Source organism: Poecilia formosa, unplaced genomic scaffold (genome assembly GCF_000485575.1).
Source record: "Poecilia formosa unplaced genomic scaffold, Poecilia_formosa-5.1.2 Scaffold52, whole genome shotgun sequence".
Classification (NCBI taxonomy): domain Eukaryota; kingdom Metazoa; phylum Chordata; class Actinopteri; order Cyprinodontiformes; family Poeciliidae; genus Poecilia; species Poecilia formosa.
Window position 1 is genome coordinate 1,917,599 of NW_006799991.1, and position 22,042 is coordinate 1,939,640.

A 22,042-nucleotide genomic window follows, 5' to 3' on the forward strand; every position below is an offset into this window, starting at 1 on the left:
ATTCATGTTCATGACAGGTATTATGTCATGTTTATGACAGTGTCATGACAGTCTTATTCACCCCCTTCAATTAAAGTGTTACCGAAACTTGTTCTATCTTTATTGGCTGGGCCACTCCATTTATAATTTTTGTTTCGTTTTGTTTGCAGTTATTGTCATTTCCCTAGTTACACCACTTCCTGTGTTCTTGTTTTCTCTGTCCTTGACACATTAGTCTTTTTTATAATGGTTGTAAACTTTCTAATTTTCTGCCTGAGCCAGCTATGGCCTGCTGCAAAATTAATTGAAGAAAGTAAACTGAGTAAACTGCAACTCTTTGAACAACCTGCATGGTCTAGTAAGGCAATTCTGCCACTGACACAGCAACCAGTCCCATCTTATCTAGATTATGAGAACAGAATACGCACAGAAAAATGTAATATAAATGTAATGTAAATAATCAACAGCAATTTTAACTTTAGCTTGCAAGAACTCTTAAAATGAAAAACAACAGGGTCAGTAAGGCTGACAAAAAGCCACAAAAGTTCGATCGAAACCAAGACAAATTTTCAAAAGCACAACAAAGTGCTTTTGTTGTGAAGCACTTTGGTCAGATGAGGTTGTTCTGAATGTGCTACGTAAATAAACTTTGACTTGACTTCACTTGCATGCCAACGGCATTTTGCAGAAAGCACAGAAAAAAAAAATATCTACAGCATGTGAATTCAGTTAACCACAAAAGGTTTCAGTCATTACTGTACAATATGTCAAAAGCCTGTGGTTTAACTTATTTTGTGATCTGTAACAATAAAAGATGAAAAACATTTGAGATTTGTCTCAGAATAATTAAAACTCTCTGCAGCATGTGAATTCAGTTAATTCAGATGATCTTTTGGAAAAGGGTATTTATAAATTCCACCCTCATAAATAATTTACTTAGAAAAATATAGAATTAAAGGTATGAAACATATCAATTTATTGTTTAGCTTATCAAATGAAACACCTGGAAAACTAAATTTCATGCAGGTTAAGAGATTTTTGACTTATTTTGATTTGTACACAGGATGCTTTCTTCTTTCTCCAGGAACGAGGAAGAGGAAGACAGAGCAGAGAAGGTTGAGAAAGGAACAAAGGTGAAAAGGACCCTCAGCTCCCTGAGGAGCAGGGTGACAGGCTCCTTCAATAAAGATAAGGTAAACAACGCCTCAGATGAGTGGTGCATGACCTGCATTGGTCTCAATGCATCAACATATTCCAGCAAGTCACTTTTATTTGTTGTCCAGCAGCTCAGTTTATGAAACCAAATCTTGACATGTAAACACTTTACTTGTATGCATGTGGCACTCACATGTATGCATGTGAGTGCCACATGCATACAAGTAATCTTCTTACACAAACCCTATTGTATATCCTGACACACGGCCGCGCAAAACGCGCAGCATGCGCAGTGATGAAGGAGAACACACAACATTTGCATTTAAAAACCGCCCTGTGTGTTTGTTTCTCTCTTTTTTTTTTTTTTTTTCTCTCCAGGGTAAGAACCGAGAAAAAGAGCTGCAGAGGGAGAGGGCGAAGGAGAGGGACAAAGAGAAAGAGAAAGTGTGCAGGACCCGCAGCAGCAACGGGCATCATTTAGTGCCAGGCTCCTTCTCCAGCTCCGCCACCTGCTCACTGTGCAGCAAGAGTCTGCTGAAAAAGCATGGAATGCAGTGCATGAGTGAGTAACACCGCAGTCACAGATGTACATGCGCCCACGCTTGCTCACCGCCTCACACAAGTGCGCAGGTGCTACGCTCACAGACAACCTTGCATCCAATTATAGCTCTGCTGCATGCATGCTCATTTACCAATGTAGTGGTGTGCTGGGGCACACGGAAAAAAAAACTGCCAAGCACGTGGGCGCACCCACCACAAACTGCCTGAAATGTCTTACACTAAGCCACTCAGCCATAACTTAATGAGCAATGGACGTTAAAGTGCTCGGCCTGATGTTTTTTCATTAAAGAAATGCACACATGCACATGATACCATACCATACCATACTGTACCAACTTTATTTATAAAGCACTTTAAAACAACCGGTATCACTTTATTTGAAGGGGGGTAAGATTTGTCACATAATTTGCAATATTTTAAACCTGGACTGCAGATGTTAATAATTTTTTTTGGTAACACTCATTACTGATATAAAATTGTTATAAAAGTATTACTGATTGCACTTTAAAAATTAGGTAACTTTATGTTATTAAAGGTAAAGTTTAAACAGTAATGATTTCTTGGTTAATGTCAAGTTGTCATAACAAAGACATTTTGAATAATGTCAACTTTGTATTAAAAGTGTCATAATTTACCNCATAACTTAATGAGCAATGGGCGTTAAAGTGCTCGGCCTGATGTTTTTTCATTAAAGAAATGCACACATGCACATGATACCATACCATACCATACCAACTTTATTTATAAAGCACTTTAAAACAACCACAGCTGATACAAAGTGCTGTACATCAAAACACAACATAACAATAAAAAAATAAAATAAAATAAAAACTTACAGTTTAAAAACAAAAACATACAATTTAAAACTAGATCCCGCTGGAGTTGAAAGCCAAGTAAAATAGATGGGTTTTAAGACGAGCTTTAAAAGTGGACAGTGAAGGGGGCCTCTCTGACCTGCAAAGGCATTATGACATTTGTACCTTAAAACCCTTTTGAGACCGTAGAGCCACTCACTTCAGCTGGACCGCAGAGGGGCTGACTGCAAACAATCAGCCTAAAACAGAAGAGATAGTAGGTGAGGGCTTCACCTAAACTACACCCTTTTCATAGTTAAATATTAATCTTTGTTATAATAGGTAAATCTCAAATCTAACAGCCCATTGAGTGGTCAATATGACTCAAATAGGGTTAAATAAAAGTTAATTCACTTCATTTACTACTTGCATACAAGATTAATTATCTAAAAAATAAGACATGAAAGTTTAAATAGCCTGGGATAAAACAACTGAAAACAAAAACAAACATTCAGTCACGTTTTCTGTGGTTCTTTAAAATATTTTTAACATTCAGGCAACCAGGACTGCTTGAGAAACATTTATATCATCAACATAGAGATGAAGAAATATGTTCATAATATTCTGACCCAAATTATTAAAGTGCAAAAAGTACTGGTCCTAATACAGACCTGAGAGGCGCCATTTGGGACATAATGGCTTTTATGGAAATAAACCCAGTACCACCCAGTCCATATCCCACAGAACCAGGAAGGTACATTAATGGCATGCTGTATAAAACACTCTCAGATAAACTGTTTTTTGTCCTGAGTGGGCAAAGTTAAATTAGTGGCAAATCGGTGACCTGCTCATAGTCATGCCTTTTAATTTTGTGTTATGGTTGATTGGTGTGTACTTTATCACACTAACCCTTTCTTCTAACTTTCTGCTAAACAGATCTCTGGAATACAATTTTTTCTTCTTAATTTGGAAATTATTTCTTACCTAAAGTTTCTGAGCGTTGCTCACCCTTTTCCCTGGCTTTTAGACTTCGCAGGTGATTTCTGGGTCCGGTCTGTCTCACCTTTAGACATTGGAACATATAATAACAGCTTCAAGGCAGTGTCGCAAAGATGTACCACATTTCAATCAACTGAGTCCTGGTTCTTAAAGAAGAAATGTATTCTACAGGGAAACAGAAAGCCCTAGATTATTGCTTAAAAATCATTGGAAATTTAAGATAAACTTAGAAAGTAGATTTTTATTTAAAAAAATACTTGAGTTGCTGTTATTTTAATATAAGATTTATGAGATATTTACAAATCTGTGACTTGAAATCATAGTTCCTTAATGAAGGATTTCTCCCCCAGGCCAAACGCTGCATGTTAAAGGTTTTTCAGGTTTTTTTATTTTATTTTATTTTATTTTTTATTTAACATGGTAATACTCCATTGTTACTATTTTAAGATTTTTCTCACAACTTTAAAAAGGATGCCAATAAACAATTATCTGAATCTAAATATTTTATATATTCTCTTAAAAAGTAATATTTCTTAAATTCAAAAAAGACACTGATCACTTCTGCCTCTTGTCTAAAGAATTTACTGGAAGCGCAACTGGCTTCTCATAAAACACGAGGTTTACTGACTTCATTTCACATCACTTAATGTGAACTGAGAAACTGGATTTTTTTTTTTTTTTTTTACTTTAGTAAGCAGGTGCTTATGGAGAAGTAGCTGTTCTGCGCTCTTGTTTCTTTTATGCCTGGAATTAAATGTTTACCTTGCAACTTCTGCTGGTTGCAATATTTCCAAGATATGGATATAAGTCCCACAGCGTGGTGTAATGAATGATTGATTGTTTTTAGCCGAGTGTTTATTAAACAAATGTGTTCTGGCATATTTCACAAGGCACAGGAAAACCACACAGGCGATGGAAGCTATTAGTTATTTTGACATTAAAAAAGAAAGCATATCCCGTTGATGCATTTGTCCATTAATCAGACATTACTGCTGAGTGTGATGGTGTTAAAAAATTAATGCTGGAACACACACGCAGGCGTGAGAAAACAAGTGAGTGTCCCTTTAATTTGAAGCGAGCCCTGTGGGGATTCAGCCTGTGGAATGTGTGGTTTGTGTGCCAGAGATTGTTCCCAGTGGATGCACTAAAACTGGACAAAACCAACAATAACTTAGCACACTTGCTGCTGTCGGGTCCGTGTGGAGGATGTGATTCACTGAGTTTAAACTTTTTTGTCGGATGCGGCTGATTTGGACCAACGCGAGTGTATCTGGAGCGGAGCAGCTGCCACAGCGGGATCAGGTGGATGAAGTCCCGTTGTTTCCTCTTAGCGGACCTTCTAACACATTCTACCGCTTTGGTGCTAACAGGCTAACAGCTAATCACAGCCAACTTAACACTATATGTTGCATCTGTTTGTCGCACTGTGCAATGTTTGGGTTGTATAAGTGTCTGGGCAAGAATTGTACATCTTTAATCTTTTTCTGCAACTTGATGTGTGAAGAACGCCACTAAATTAGTTAAGTCTTTCCTGGTTAGCGATTAGCAAAGTAACGCTAGCGTCTTAGCTGCGCCTTTATTTGAAAAACAAGGTTAGTTGGGTGATTCGTTGGTTTTAATTGGCTTATGCTGAACAAATAACGCTGGGAAACCCTTGCGTATGAAAGCAAGTGTATGTTCCACAACTTCTTTATAACTTTGAGTTATAAAAACCGTCTCGGGAGACTACAATTGATGCTGCTTATTGACTTTAGGAGAGGCTCAACAGGTGACTGCTAACTTGGCTAATGTTAGCTTCCTGATGACTTCTGTTAATTTTCCAGCAGTCAGCTGGTGAAATGTATAATTAGTTCAGATGGAGACTCTTTTTGGACAGAAAATGTGACTATTACCCATTTTTGAAAAGCATATTCCTAGTGTACGGGTGAGAAAAACATGGAAAACCCTTAAAAACACTTTTCCAACTTTAAATCTCCACATTGTTCACTACGAGATTAATTTGTCAGAAATGGATAGCAGACTGGAGGAATTAGGATATTGTGCTTTCTGGGCTACAGCCTGCTTTCCTGTAGTGTGCTTGTAAAGATCATTATGAAAAAATATGATTGCGTGTGTAGACTATAAATTAGGAAAAATGTGGTTTCTTAATAGAATTCTGATAACTTTATGACCCTTACTTAGATTTAAACCTGATTTATATTTATTTACCCAACATTTTTAAAGATATTTGTTCCTTTGAAAGATGTTATTTCTTTCTTTAGTAAATGTAAAAAATGCTATTCACCACTTTGCCTTTCTAATAGACCTTCATAGAGCCACAATATTAAGCTTCTTACTGTGAAAAATAGTGTATAATTGTATTTACTGTTTGAAAATGGAAAACAGTGTGGTAAAAAACTAAATATTCAGCCTGATAATTTTTTTTAAAGTAACGCTTATTAATAATTTCTGAAATCAAAATAAAGAGGATCAGGTTTATCATGCGGTTACTTTTTCAATTGATGTCAATTTGAAAATGTGTTTAAGGTCAAAACCTTTTGTGCAACTTTACCTCTTTTTTTTTAAAAAAAAGAAAGTGCACAGTTGATTATGTTCTATTGCTCATCTGTAAAATAACTTTATTTTTAACATCTAGGTATAAAAACACTGAGTAACAGGTTACTTAAAAAAGGCGTACTCTTCAGATATGTCAAAATTTTGTAACCAAAGATTAGGGTTTGCTTTGTGTTTTTAAGTGGCAAAATTAGTAGCAAAATTATAATTGCAATATCTGGGAAGAGAAAAGAAACGGTCACTAATGGTAACATTTCCAAGAGACTTGGGATATTATAACGAATTATTTAATTTGAGAGAGCAACAGCATGATGTTAATTAACATTCTGAGAATTTCCAGCTGATTATTTTCTATTCCTGATAAAATCTAAGCCAATTAAACATGAACCAACAAAAACCAACATCAAGACACTAACTTATACTATTTAATTGATTCTCAAAGTTTTGTTTGTCACTTGTTACCTGTCATCCATTTCAGTTCATACTGGGAATTTACAAATTTCCATCTCTTTAAAAGTTTTGGTTGAAAATATATTTTAGCATTTCATTTGTCTGTCTGTTCAGGGTTATTAGGTCTACATCAGACTGAATTTAACTTGCAAATAACATTTGCCAGTGATTCTTCTGATTAAAAAGACAGCCAGCATGCCAACTGTGATACTTGCACCACAGTTTGAGAACCATTGCATTTGTTCAAATTAAGGCTTGTCAACAGTTTTGTAACAAACTCTATCATAATTATGAAATTTCATTTAAATGCATCTTTGTGTGTTTAGGTTTTTGTAATTTCTCCAGACAGGCGATGTCCTCTGAGGCAACAGGAATGTCACTGTTTCGTCTATCCCATTACATCTCAGCCGTTTTGCTCTCTAGCCGCAGACATCGATAGACTTGCCTCTCTCCTTCTCCCCGTTTATGACTGGGTCACATGGTGTTAATTGTGCTTGGCAGGTCTGCTGGGGCCAAACAGTCCAATCCACTGACTCCTAGTCTCACCCACCTCATCCTATTAGCACACGCTTTCTCCGCGTGTTACTTTTTATTAGCATGCCAAGTTTCCTAGATGTGGAAAGTTTAATATTTTGACTATTGCAAGGTTTTTCTCACATTAACTGATTAACCGTTTGGTCTGTATTGAGCTGTTTAATTCTATTAGTTTAGCAAAGCCATTATTTTCAGAGGTAGGAGTAGGTGCTAAATGGGACTTTTTGCTTGAAAGTAGGACTGAAACTAATATTTAAGGCAACTTCTTCTTTCAGTATGCTCTTCTAAAATGTCTACCGTGTTTTCAGTAAACTATGCAGTCATATTTTCAACTCCGTCCTTCAGCCAGCCCACGTTTAGCTTGAATGCACCACTTCCCTTTCGGGCTTAGAGGTAACCTGTGGTTAAAGTATGTAGTTCGCAGGTCAGCCAGCCATCTTTATTTAGTGAGATATATTTCCACTAGCAAAGTTTAGTTTTGCTCTAATAGTTAATTTATTTTAAGTTGTTCCTGTTTCCCCAGGTTACGTCATTGGTTGGGTTTTCAGGGAGGAAAATACCTTCTTTCGCTCTCAAAGGCACACATGCCTAAAATCACAGGCAGCCGGTGGCATCACTTTTTGTTTGGCTACTCTGTTACATTCACATGGTGAATGGATTGTGTTAGAAACATTTGAACCGAACTGTGAAGCTTGAGTGTGCAGTTGAAGCAATGTCCGTTAGAAAGTACTTGAGCAATAGGTATGGATATACTTTAATAAAAGACAAAGAAGAAGACGAGTCAAGTGAGATTTATTGTCATTTCAACGTAGTGCACAGTGGAATGTTTGTTTTTTTTTGTAGGATTGTTGGAAGTTTGCCACCTGAATCATGCATTGCTGTTGCACACTGCATAGTCTGGTTTAGGGTGTACTTGGATTTTTTTTCTTCTGATTTTTGAACAAAGTATTTTGAGATGCTTTGGTCACACAGATGGGAGTCAATTTGCAGGTCAAATACTGATAAATACTGTTTCTCATATCTATTAAATGCATCAAAACTGATCATTTTCAGCCTTTAAATGCCTCATTTAACAACATATATATTGATTTGAGTTGATTAAAAACCAGATAAATGTAAGAGACATGTTTTGATGCATAAATTAGGAAAGCTTTTCATTAAAACTACTACCCGTGTCAAAAAATTTAAAGCACATTTTCTTTTAAATGAAATGCTACTGACCTTCAAACAAGCAAAACAAAACGTAGACCAAAAACAAAATCAGAACTGGATGAACATTTGCTGGTTAGACCTTAAAGAAAATAGAAATATTGGTGTTGGCCAAGTAAAACGTGACCAGTGCAGATCTAACACAAATGCATTTTCTGATGACATTCAGTTGCTAATAGACTTGAGAACCAACATGTTTTTTTTTTTATTTAACTTTATGTAACACTGTGTGACCTCCAATGTGATTGAACCTACAGTTTAGCTAGCTGTGTTTTATCAAATCCCAGCTTTATCCCTAAGAAAACCCAGAGCTGTCGTTGATCTGGGCCCCATTTGCACCTCCGGTCCACTGAGTGACTCACTGTCGACCACAGAGCTCTACTTCTCGTTTGATTGGGTGTTCATTAGATGTTGAGTGGGGGTGGTTTCGATGGTTGTCATGTGGATCAGCTGCTCACATGAACAAGTGACTGGACCTCATCATGTTGCTCATTAGCAGCACAGCAGCTGGTTGATTGTCACCAGAGGATAAATCATCTGGTCTTCACACCGAGCCAAGACAGCTTCCATGCAGTCTGTGGTGAGGCATTTGTTTGGGTTTTTCCAAACATCATGATGACGACGACGACATGTTCTGTGGTATCAGTGGACCGGAAGCACAGTGTTCCTGCTGCTGTTTGCTTATCATTTTAGCTCCATCGTAATGCATCTGAACTCAGTTTGAGGAGAACCACCACTGCCTCAACAACGAGAAGTGACGTTTGTTGAAGCAATTCTGTGGCTTTTTGTCCTTCTACCTGCTACACCCTCTTCTCCTTTCATACCATTGCTGCTCAGTAAAACTTAGTTATCTTTAATTTAAGAATAGTTTGGTTGTGTCACATGTCATCATGTCTCTTGTCTGATATATTCAGCCTGTTGGAGAGATTATTTTTGATTTTTGTTGCCTTATTTTGTGACTTGATGATTTTTTTTTCTTTCTAAAGTTACAAAATAGTTGCTGTGACAGCTGTGTACATTGCTTTGCTCATTTAGCTGGTCTGCTATTTTTTTTATTATTTTTTTTTAGCAAGTTATGATTTAAATAATTATTACATTGGCTTACAGATGAGTTAACACATCTAGGATCTTTATGACCTGTATCTTTCTACTGAGTTTTTTTAGGGAGTCTTTTTGAGTTGTTTTATTCTGCTAATCTCTAAAGCTTTGTGTTTCAGTTTTTGTCTAAAAGTGATGAAGTAAAGTTTAAGTTATTAGTGGCAGGTTCAACTTCATACTGATAATTGAAGAGCAAAGGATTTTTGTCAACGGTTGTGAAGTTAATTCATTTATATTAGCATTGTCATTGTGCTTTGATCAATGCTTTGAGTATTTAGCTACATTCCTCAACGTGATGAACTGATTATTGGCGTTCAAGGGTCAGTTTCTGACTTGCCAGTATTGATTTTGACCACTTCTAATTCCTCAGAACAGCGTTAAAATGCATTTTCTTTCTTGACTTTTTGTCATGATTTATAATTTGTTACGTAGTCTTAGCCGAGGCGACGTCACACTGTGTGAGAAAGCTGTCGCTGTAAAACGAATTTTACTAATCCAATACAAAGAGTAATGATTAGGCCTGTCGCAATTAATCACTCACTTTCATGATCAATTAAAATGAGCTCTAATTCCCATTTTGATTATTAATACTTTTTGTTTAGACACATCATAATCCATTTTACTTATAGTTTCAGTTGTGTGTGTGCGCTTTTATTTCTGTTTTTATTTCTTGTTTTTTGTTTTGTATTATCTTGGAATATTTAAAATGTCTTTCAGTTCCAGTATTAAGATTTCTGAGTGCATAAACTTGCATTATTCAATTATTGATACATTAATTGAAATAGTCTCAAAACAATAATACAGGGACAATTAAATATATTGTCAAAGGCCCAGTAATGATTGCCTAGCTGTTGGCGTGGGCTTGTATCATATTGTTTGTCATTTATTGTGATCAATTTCTTATCATGGTACAATATTGATTTATTGTCGTCATGACAAATTCCAATTAGTGATGTTTAAAAACACTAAAAATGTCCATATTGACGTGATTATTATTTTTTTTCTCCACTGCTCAATGAATTTGAAAGTATGATTAAATGCAGTTAGTGTATGCATTTTAGTGACATAAATCACAAATTGTATTTTCATCAAAAGAAAATATGCTTCTTTCGGTGTCCTAAAGAATCATATTACAAGTGGGTGTAGTAAAAAAATAACTACTTCTTATTGACACTTTTCTCATTATTACAATAGTACTACGAAATGTTGTGGTAAAACTTTAAGTCCATATCTCCCACCACTACCTAGTTGAGATTTTAAACTTTTTGAAGCGTCCTGCATCGGCAATTAGCGTATTTAAAGTTGATAGCATCTTATTTTCGGAAACAACAAAAGATACAAAATATCCACAAAAATATTAAAACCAGTAATTATCTAGCACCCTGTTTAAACAAACCAACGTTTAAACACAGTTTCCCTTTAAATAGCTTCCTAGAGCTTTTGTGCTTCCCATAATTTCATGTTTACACACTTCATTGACACTTTGAGAAGCTTCTTCCCACAGTAAGAAGTTCCACATCGAAGACTCTTGGGATTGCCCCGACTTGCTCCTAGTAGCGTTTAGTTCTAGTCGGTCCACTGACCGTAAAATCTGACTGCTGTCCAAAATTTCTTTGCAGACAGAAATGATCATTGGTCGCTTCATATTTCTACTGAAAAGTCTTTATGGTTGTCTTTTTTTTTTTTTTGTTCTAGCACACAGACGGGAACCCGGCTGTGGAAACGGTCACAGCTGGTTTTCCTGCAGTTGCTGCTGTAACTTCTGCTCCCTTAGTCAGGAAGCTACGATTCAAGCTTTGTCTCATCTCTATCGTGTCGTGTGTGAAGTGGAAAATGTCTGAAGCAGAGTTGAGAACTGATGTAATATAAATACTTTTTTCCACCTTTGAACTGTTTTGACTTGGCGTTCTTCTTTAATGATTGTAGAAATGGATCACTATTTAATATCATAGCTGTTAATTTGGAAACTGAAAATCATTTGTAAGCCATTGTCTAAAACATGTTATAACTTTATTGAGTAATAACAGCAATTTGACCTGTTTTGTTCTCTGATTCAGTTTGACTGACAGGCCTTTTAGTTTTAAACTGGTTTCCCAGTGGAGCAGCTTTGTCTGTTTCTGGGACCTGAGTCTTTGGCCAGCATTTGCCAGGTTTTAACTGGTCGGACTGGATCCTTGCTTTGCATGTCGATAGCCTATTTTGTTTGGCAGGCCTCATCCCTCAGCCTCGGCTTGTTTTGTTTACCTCATCTCGCTGGCCTTAAATGTCCAGGCCCCGCCACTGAAAACGTTTTGTTTCCAAGCTGTTTCGTCTCTGATTAGGAACAAAGCAACACACTAACTGTCCTCTGCGTTTGCTCAGCAACATCTCAGATTTGTGTCTCTGCTAATCACATGCAGTCACTTGTTTCGGCTAAACCTGACAGGGCCCGGTTTGCTCTCCATACAAGAACAGAAAAGAGAAACCTGTTTCCAGGAAAGCGGGGTGTTTCTGATCTGCTCTCTCGCATGACACCGATGATGAAGCGGCAAACTGTTGCTTTGTAGCTGCAGAAACCCTCCTCCACTTACTGTAGAGGGATTTATTGATTCTTTTAGCCGCCTCCTGTATTTTGGAGCATTCATTTTAGGAAAACCTGGCTTGTAGTGTCACGTTTTCTGTCTGCATTCATGCTATCACCCTTGACACTTCCCCTTTTTTAGTACTGTACACACGTTGCTCAGCTGTACTGATGAGACGCTGACTCCAAGTTCTTGTCCTGTTTTTCAGATTGTGCTGTGAACGTTCACAAGAGCTGCAAGTCTCTGCTGGGTGAGTGCACCAGCAGCAAGAATAAGGTAAACATTACACTTCAGAGCAGATAAGAGCATCCAGGCCAAGGTTTTAGCCACATTAGTATCTTAATATCCACATGTGCACAAACACTTTGGGGTTTTGAAATGTGTAGATGCTTCAAAGATGATTTTTTTTTTTTGTTGCCATTTTATGTTGATGGCATTGTCAAGCAAACGGTATAATTTTTTTATTTGCTGTTGCTTAGTTGATATCCTTGATTTGAACCTTAGACTCTTTGCAGGTTATCGCATTTGATTGCAGTTGAATTGCTGCTTACTGCGGCCCAACCAGTTACTAGGTTGAGACACCTACAGCCATGTAGGTTTGGATTTATTTATATAATAACATCTTCATTTAAAAACTGAAATTTGTGTTAATATTTAAATTGGTTTGATGTTCCGAAACACTGAAGTGTGACAACCATGCAAACAAAAAAAGGAAATCAGGAAGCAGGCAAATCTTATCACACCTCTGTAGATTATAAAAACAAACCTTTGAATGGGGCGGGTTCATGGTTACATCTTAATGAAATCCATTGTCCAATTCCAGTGTGCATGCCTCCACAAAGGATTATTAACACTTATCTACTGTTTACTATTGAGTATTGAGTGTGTTTCATAGTTGTGGTATCGAGTTTAAAATCTTAGCATCATGGTGACCCTAACTCTTTTTTTTAGTTAGAAAGCATTACAGAGACGCATCTCACCTGTAACCCAGAAGATTTTACTGTATTTTTTTATCTGCAGCAGTAGTACATTTTTGAAACTTTGCATACATTGTTTTGTTCTACTGTACAATCAGTGGTGCCAGTTTATGGAAATGTTACAAATGTGTATTTTGAAGTTTAGCATTCTTAAAGAGGAAATAAAAATCATCTGGTGCAGAGCTGAAAAACTGTGATTTGAATTTGCTCAACAAAAACCCTCCGATTTCTTTATTTATTGTTTGTGATGTTTTTTTATTTTGAATATTTAAAGTGTCTTCCAGTTGCAGTGTGGAGTGTTTGGTGAAAAATCAAAGTTTATTAGTCGAACTTGCGTTATTATGTCATTATCAGTATATTACTTGAAAATGTTCTCCAAACATCAATATTATCATTTATCGCGATAATTTCTGCAACAACTTCATCGTCCAGCAAAAATCTGTTATGGTGACAGTGTAGGGAAATGTATTTAATAAATACAGAATATTGATACTAGCCCAAATTTTCATATTGCTACATCCTTACAAAGATTAGATTCTGGTATCAAATCATGTGACTGTCCTAATTTTCTTCACACAGAGAGATCTCCATTCGAGGGGCAGCGGGTCAGCATCTCCTAGTCTTGGTAAGCAGAATATTTAATTACTGGTGAGGCGCTCAGATTGTCGTGGATCACAGTATTTCTTTAACTGTGACAGAAGCTTTGATGAATGATGGGAGGGTTAAGTTCTAAGAACGGCCAATTAAGGATCCAGCTTTGTGATGTGTGTTTCTGCGGACCCACTGAGTGTGGAGTGGGCAGCTCGGTCTCCCACGGCTGGGAGATAAAAGTGATGATTAGCTATTAAAAAGAGTCGTGTGGTGCAGCTGTTTCTCTTTTCATCTTTATTTAGACATATTTAGCTATAAACACAGGAGAACGCTAATTGGCAATAAAAACTGATGCTTCTGTTTGTCATTTTTAATTTATGATCACCCGTTAATCCATCCTGCACTGCTTGGCAATAAAAAAAAAGCAAAACATTAACCGTTACATCAGCTCATCTGTTCTCAGAGATCTCAGCCGCTGCTGCTTATTGCACCGTCAGCAAGTGTGAATGCATGTGATTGAACCCGCAGGAGACATGAGGGGCTGCAGCAGCGACAAGCTTTAGTTAATCTCCTGTAGCAGTTGTTATTCCCCTCTGAACAGCTGGAGTCCTGTCAGCCACACCTGATTTCTCCACATGTCCCGCTCGGGCCAATCACTGGCTTGTGCAGGGGGTCGGGAACACGATGCGCAGAGAATTGATGAGAACCGCAGAAACAGAACTTCCTAGAAACGTAAAAAGGACGCACATCTTTCCAGAAGTTACTGCAGGAACCGGGACACTGGGGAGTCTGGGCTGGTTTATATAAGACCGGCTTTTTGATCCAAACTCCTGATTATCTTTGTTTATGTCCTTTACTAAGACGTCAACCTGGAATTGAAATTTAAGAGTCGTTTGTAATGGATCTTACGGTTGCCAAAGAAGCAGGAAAAACAGTGAGGGCCTCTAAAGGTGCCTCCAAAACCGCCAGGGCGTCTTCCCCGTCTTTCTCCGCCTCGTCGTGGGGTCTTTCTGGACGTGTAGGCGTGCGGGTTCTGATGCACCGCGACATGATCACCTGCCGGTTCTACCGATCCCTGCCTCGATCTTGGCTGAAAAAATACTGGGGCCAACTCGGGAAGGATTCGAACAAGTCGCCGTCTTTGACACTTCGCTGGTCATCTTCTCCTTTCTCACTGTCCTCTCCTCGTTTGTCCCCATGTCCCTCCTCCATCCAGTCTCACTTTCTCCGATCACCTGTGTCTCGTCTCTCTTTCCCAGCGCTGAAAGACCGGGACAGGGAGAAAGATCAGGCAGGCAGAGATTCGGCTCAAGCTGCGGATGGCCACAGAGGGTTTCCCGGCGTCCCAGGCATGACCGTTAGCTCGTTTGGAGCCAGCACTCAGCCTTCACCCAGCCTCAGCAGCAGCTTCGCCGCAGCCCCCGCCTGCAGCGTCGGCCCCAGCCTCCGTCACCACAGCAGCTCCGGGTGGGTACCATGACAACAATAATTTCTCTAGGTGATGTAAAGATTTTTTTTCATGAAATGAAAAGTTTGTGTGTGAAAGATTATTCATTCAGTAGAGATGCAGGAATTGCAAACTAAATTTTCTGTAAAATTATTGCAATTTCAAATGTTTTGAAGATCTGCTTCATGTAAATGGAGAAGATTTTAAAATTCTTGTGATTCCAGTGCCTTCATGATATTTAGATGCAAGCTACTTTCTAAAATAGAAACAAAATCTTAAGTCCATACAAGCATCTGTCTTCATGCAATGTGTGTTGCATTAAGTCAGAAATATCTCTGCTTTGGCTTCCTACACACATACAGATTTTTTGGATGGTTTTAATGACTTTTTAAATGAATATCAACACTGAACATTTAGAAACATCTGCTATTATGATATAATTTGCTGAAATCACAAAGATCTCCTAAAAAGGTTTGTTTGATAATACTCCAAGAATAAAAACCTGTGGTGATGCGCTGCAGAGAAACCTTCCTATGATATGACAACAGAACAGTTTAGGGCTGCAGCTAATAATTATCTCAGTAATTAAATATTCTGATGGTTAATGCCATAAAAAAGGCACATTCTTCAGATTTTTTGTTTAACCTCTTAAGCCTTAAGAAATTCATTAACATACAAATAAAGAAATAATTTAATTACTCTTTTCACTAAGAAAATAATCATGTTGTTAATGTAGCATTCCTTTAGCGTATTCTTGATCATTTATAGCAAAGGATGCATCTGCAGCTTAATAAAATACTTCCAATATCAGCATGTGAAAAGCTGAGTCTCGGGCTTAACATCAATGCAGTGTAGGACTGATCTGTTGTTTATCTTTTGGTCTAAAAGTTTCATAATTGGGAATTTTTTGGGTTTAATTACTGCCCTGTGTTGTTCTTTCAGAAGATGTTGTTCTTTTTGGGTCTATTCTTGAGCTAACAATTAATTGACTACTAAAATTGATAATTATTTTAACAATCAGTTAATCCGGTTAATCATTTCCGCCCTGGTACATTGTATTGTTTTAAAAATGAAACATAAAGTTTATGCTTTTGGATTGTTCTGTTGCTGATTTTTGGTCGAATAGATTATTTACTCCTTCTTAAAATAATCATATATGCTGTTTCATGCTCTTGTAGATTGACTTGATATTGATTTATAAACTTCTAACCTTGGGAAACATTACATAAATGGCAGGAGACATTTTGTTGCATCGAAGCTGTAAATTTGGCTGTTTTCTCTCAGATCCCTCCCCGGGGACATGGATGAGATAGACGCTCTGCGCTCTAAACGCTGCAACGACGACGCCGTTTCTCTCGCACCTTCCATCGCCGAGCCCATCATCGTAGAAGGTGAGCAGACGTTTCCAAAGCGGAGCTGAAGTTTAAATTCATCCGCTCCTCATTTTAGCTTCATTTACTTTGAACCAAATCATCAGGGCTGCGTTGCGGCTTTTACTGACCAGACTGCCCTTTCCAGACTGTGAAATCTTTGCAACTGTTTGTCTTCAGGGAGTTTTCATGAAGAGAGCGTGTGGAGGATGTTTGGCTGAGTCATGACTTTAGCCTCATTAAACTGAACTGTGTGGGAGACATCAGACTAACTGGAGACTGGAGCTCCATGTTTGTTCCAGTGTTCAGTTTTATTGGATTTACTCTTAACACTGAAGAGCTGGATGCTCATCAGCCGCCTTTTTCCCCCCAAATTGAGTGCGTTCCTGAAGATTTATGAGTTTGTAAGGCAGATTCACCGTCTGGTTCCTATGTTGCTCATGCAATAATGTTGGAAAGACTGTAAAAATCCACATTCTGTGAGGAGTAACTGGGTCACATTAGTCATTTTAAAATAATACAAATAAATTCTTCCATTTATCCTTTGCTTTACCTTGTTGAAGAACACAATCCATAACACGTTGCATCATTTCTGCCCTTTCTCTTCAGAAGCTCACTATGCAGCAGTGCGGGCCGACCTGGAGTCTGATGCTCAGGACTTGGAGGCCGACTCCTGGAGCCTCGCAGTCGATCAGCATTATCTGAAGAAACATTCAAAAGATGTGGCGAAGAGGCAGGATGTTATTTATGGTAGGTGTGGGCTCGCTTCGAACTTTGATACTGGTAAATGCTTGGCCATTAATAAAAGCATGAGTCTTATACATGGCCGACTGAGAGGAGCTTTTCTTATAAAAGCAGCACACTGAGTTAAAAACCAGATATTTGTTTGTCTTTTCCCCCCCCTTGTCAAAATCTGACTCCTGTAATCCGCGATTGTCTTCAGGTAATAACGTAATGATTGATTAAATTTGACTTAATTAAACTGCTCCTGAGAGTCTGAAGTAATTATAAATGAATTTGTCTTGTTCATTGTTTTATTATAAACCTAAAATCACAATTTTGTTAATGGGTTCCATTGTATTGAAATGAACTGATCTTATGTTAAAGGGAGGTTATTATGCAAAATCAAACCTTTCTGAGCTTCATTTCATGCTATAATGTTATTCCCTCATCAAAAACACAACAGATTATTTCCCCATGTATTCCTTCCTAAAACCCGACTTTCTTCAAGAAGTATTGGTTTATATTGGCACCAACTTCAGAAAAATTCATCTGTATGGAAACGCAATGCTTTGCAGATCATGCGTCATACTAAACAGAACCAATGTGACGTTGTTCTGTAGAGCTAATGCAGACGGAGATGCACCATGTGAGAACGCTCAAGATAATGCTGCATGTGTACATCCGAGAGCTGAAGGAGAACCTGCAGATGGACTCGGGCAGACTGGACTGCCTGTTCCCCCGCCTGGAAAACCTCCTCGACCTTCACACACATTTCCTGTCGTGTCTCAGAGAGCGACGGCGAGAAAACCTCGTCTCGCCCAGCGACAGGAACTACACCATCAATAGAGTGGCAGACATCTTGATCGCTCAGGTATGGACCGGATGCACAGTGGTTATACAGCTAAAGGAGGCACTCAGTGGTCTGTGAAAACGTTTCTCCACTCCAGTCATCCTGTACTTACTGTAGCATTCTCCCTTCACTGCAGCAGATTTCCTCAAATATGTTTAATCTCATGAGTGAGGCAGGTTCAGCATGTGACACAGTTTTATCGGCTTTCCTCGGAGCTGAAACAATTAATCTTGATTTTTTTATTTTTATTGAAATAATCAACTGATTTAGTAGTAAAAATAATCCTTAACTGAAGTTTACAGACTCAGAAAAAGGCAATTTACTGAAAAAACAATATGCATATATATATAATATAGCATTTTAGATGAAAAACCTTGTTTGTCTTTAAATATATAGTCTTTCTCAAGTATCATCGTTTTAGTTATGACAGTTTTAGCTTAATAACAGAATTAATACAATTATGTTAAGCACCTCTTTCTACCTATTTATTAAATGGTTAATTTAAAAAATAACGAGCATATCCACCCTACTGCACTACTGAAGCAGAAAAAGATTATTTCAGTATTTATTTCGTATTCTTGTAGCAGCAGATGCATCATTGCTATGCAATTACATTTTAGGCAGTAAAATGTTTTATTATTTCGAAAAAGGGATTAAATTTATTTGCATTTTTCAACATTTTTGTATAATATAAGCTCAATTGGTTGAAATGAAAAATCTAAAGAATGTGCCATTTTTTTTAATCTAATTGTTAGAATAATCGATTATTAACATAATAGTTAGCTGCAGCCCTAGTTTTGTTTAGGTGTGCATTATTGCGCTGCTGCTGCTGACAATGAGTCTGTTTGTTCTCCAGTTCTCAGGTGAAATAGGAGAGAGGATGAAGAACTGCTACGGAGATTTCTGCAGCCATCACACTGAAGCGGTCGGCTTGTACAAAGAGATGCTGCAAAACAACAGAAGGTTTCAGAACCTCATAAGGGTAAGTTATGATATCGTAGCATTTGCTTTTAGATTCATTTCACTTTTGATTACTTGTGTAGGATGGTGAAAGGTTAATGTTTCTGTGTTTTGTTTGTTTTTCCAGAAAATCAGCAACTTATCCATTGTACGGAGGCAAGGAGTGACGGAGTGTATTTTGCTGGTAACGCAGAGGATTACCAAGTACCCGGTCCTGGTGGAGCGCATCCTTCACAACACTGAAGGTTCAGCTGCAACACGAATACTAATTACCATCCTAGTGAACCTTAGCTAAACAATAGTGGTGGTTTACATATTAAATTCTCTGTCTTCCTGTCTCTAGCGAACACAGAGGAGCACCAAGATCTGACTCGGGCTCTGAGTCTGATCAAAGACACCATCAAAGAGGTGGACACCCTGGTTAACCTGCATGAGAAGGAGTCTCGACTCCGAGATATTCACAGCAAGATGGAGCCGAAGACGCAGGGAAAGATCAAGGATGGCCGGGTGTTTCGTAGGGAGGACCTGGGTCAGGGCAGGAGGCGGCTGCTGCATGAGGGAACCGTCAGCTGGAAAGCTGCCTCTGGCAGACTCAAAGGTAACATTTACCTCTACGAAATGATCATTGCGGATGGAAAATGAGCAATGCATTACTTGCTCATGATGATGTTCTTGCTTTCTTTACTTTCAGATATCCTGGCTGTACTGCTGTCAGATGTGCTGCTTTTACTTCAAGAGAAGGATCAGAGATATGTCTTTGCTACAGTAGTGAGTGATTTTTTTTTTTTTATCATTTCTCAGTTATATAGTTCCAGAGAAAATTTTGACAAACCCAATATGAGTATAAACGTGATGCTCTCATAGACTTTTAATAATTTCAAACCAATTTTTTGTGGATTTTGACCTGTTAATACCTGGTCAAAATTTTGCCTGTAAAAATGTTTTTTCTGTTTTCTTCATATCCCTTTTTTTCGCCTCTTTGTCTTAAATCCTTTCAGGATAACAAGCCTTCAGTGATTTCTCTCCAAAAGCTGATAGTCAGGGAGGTGGCCCATGAGGAGAAGGCCATGTTTCTCATCTGCGCCTCCTCAAACGAGCCAGAGATGTACGAGATCCACGCCGCCTCCAAAGAGGAGCGAAACTCTTGGATAACATACATACGGCAAGCAGTCGAGAGGTAACTGGAGTTATACAGGGGACTTACAAACACAGTTGAGGTAAGAAAAAAATTATCTGAAATTTTATTGAGCGGTCTTTGTGTCCCTCGCTCGGTTAGCTGCCCTCAATCAGAGGAGAGGCTGTTCAGTGAGGAAGAGGAGGCTCAAGCTGCAAGGCTTCGAGAATTTCAAGGTAACTTCTGATCACAAATGACATTTATGTCCACTAGGAGGTGCTGATGTGCCACATTGAAACAATTGACGGTTTAGTTTATTGATGGAGAATCTTAGCAGTTTATACTTGCATGCATTTTGCTGAAAAGACTTTACATTTTGATGCCGACTTACAATAAAAAAAAAAATATTTTTTGAAGGTCATGCAGTGGGAATAAGTTCCAGTAAAAATGGAAATATTAGACAAAACATTTAAAATCTAAATATTCTCATGTGAAAGTGGATAGAATTATCTGAATTCACCTCCAACATTAATATTTTCACAAGCAGCTCTACAAATGCTCATATTTTTCTCTTTTGAATAAGTTGCAGATCATTTTTTTGCCTGATGACTCTAATTCTGTGTCACGTTTTGGCCTTTAGAGCGCCTGAGCCAGAAGGACGCGGTGATCGCTCAGGCTCTCACCGAAAAACTGCAGCTGTTTGCAGAGATGGCGGAGTCCGTGGCCGGTCTGGAGGACACGGCGTCTCGCTCAAGGCTGCTGCTCCGGGGCGACGCCTCGGACCACCAGCAGGGGGAGGTGCTGCTCAAAGGAGCCATCACTGAAGGTAGGATGATGCTGCACATCGTGGATAACAATCAGAAAAACTTTCTCTTGTAAAGCACTATTTTGTTCACACTTTGCTTTTACGTTTATGTCATCGCATATCTCAGGTTCTTTATTTTCTTATTTACTGTTAAACTTTAGTGGAGAACCTGCAGAACTTGTTGCAGGCTGGCGTGAGGGAAGAGGCTCAGGAAACACGGGCGGAGGACGGGAGCGGTTCTGGGGTTCTGCCCAGGAGAGCGGGGACATTCGGAGGCTATGACAGCAGTCCCGTCATCCTCTCTAAGAGTGAGTCCAAGACTGCCTTCACTCTAATCAAATTTTATTTCTAAAAGAAATCACATGCAATGTATGTATACACGCAGAATCTGTGTAGCTGTCAGATAAATGTTTCCATCGCCGCGTATCGACATGTGCTTGTGTCTGTGCCAGACGGCAGCTTCTCTGGGAACAGAGACAGGAGCCAAAGAGCCAGCTCCGACCCTCAGCTCAAAGGCCTCTGTGGAAGCCACACCCTGGAACAGACGGTAGGGGCGAAACAAGTTCACACACACAAGGTGTTTTGAGATGCATCAGTCTTATTTCCAATAAGAAATGCAAACCAAATCATCTGGAAAGTTTTCTTTTTCTTGTATTTTCTGGAATATTGTATATTGCAAGTCTCTCTGTGTTTTTTTATGAATAGATAAAATCTTGATCAACATCATCCTGGGAACATTCGGTTAATCCTGGTCCTTGAGAACTATCAGCCAGCCTAAATATAGCCACGTGTTGGTGACTGGAGCTCTGTTTGTGGAACAAAAGCCAAACCAACAGAGATGGAAATAATCCAGACAAATATTTGATCTGAACTCCACTCCACTAAATAGTGTTGCCTTTTTAATTACGATTTAACCTGAACATCAACACTGCTACAATCATTATTAGGAGCGCTGAAGGGGATCATCTCTCTTACACAACTTCAAGCTCAAATCTAAGATTTTTATCATAAATAAAGAATCGTAGGTGTTGTTCCTCCTTCCATAATTCAGCAGGAGTTCAGGTCATTGCCCGTCTAACTCGTATGAACCTGAATGAATGATTTAAACCACAGAATGTAAACACTACTTCTGCTTTCATATTTAATTCCACTGCATTCAAGCGCCGACACAACAGATGGTTATGGCTGGAACTCGTGAACCCATTATTACGACCAAAATAAACGGTTTAAATCATAACATGAAGAACGCCTTATTAGATTTTTCTACTTTGACGCATTTGCAATGAGTCTTTTTGTTTTTTTTAGAAAATAA

The 22,042-nt window shown here is 38.4% G+C and overlaps 1 protein-coding gene across 1 annotated transcript in view; it reads left to right on the top strand.

Moving 5' to 3' along the window:
- The first annotated feature begins 429 nt into the window (after positions 1–429).
- The window catches only part of LOC103138518 (rho guanine nucleotide exchange factor 18-like), a 38,315-nt gene continuing 16,702 nt past the window's right edge, over positions 430–22,042 (top strand). Inside the window, exons 1-17 of the mRNA XM_007552731.2 lie at positions 430–1,172; positions 1,513–1,696; positions 12,102–12,169; positions 13,450–13,495; positions 14,721–14,928; positions 16,193–16,299; positions 16,888–17,028; positions 17,622–17,872; positions 18,708–18,833; positions 18,939–19,056; positions 19,155–19,409; positions 19,503–19,579; positions 19,810–19,988; positions 20,088–20,161; positions 20,566–20,751; positions 20,892–21,038; positions 21,183–21,277. Coding sequence (XP_007552793.1) covers positions 1,044–1,172; positions 1,513–1,696; positions 12,102–12,169; positions 13,450–13,495; positions 14,721–14,928; positions 16,193–16,299; positions 16,888–17,028; positions 17,622–17,872; positions 18,708–18,833; positions 18,939–19,056; positions 19,155–19,409; positions 19,503–19,579; positions 19,810–19,988; positions 20,088–20,161; positions 20,566–20,751; positions 20,892–21,038; positions 21,183–21,277 — 2,391 coding nt within the window. The 5' untranslated portion in view covers positions 430–1,043. The remainder of the gene's footprint in view (positions 1,173–1,512; positions 1,697–12,101; positions 12,170–13,449; positions 13,496–14,720; positions 14,929–16,192; positions 16,300–16,887; positions 17,029–17,621; positions 17,873–18,707; positions 18,834–18,938; positions 19,057–19,154; positions 19,410–19,502; positions 19,580–19,809; positions 19,989–20,087; positions 20,162–20,565; positions 20,752–20,891; positions 21,039–21,182; positions 21,278–22,042) is intronic.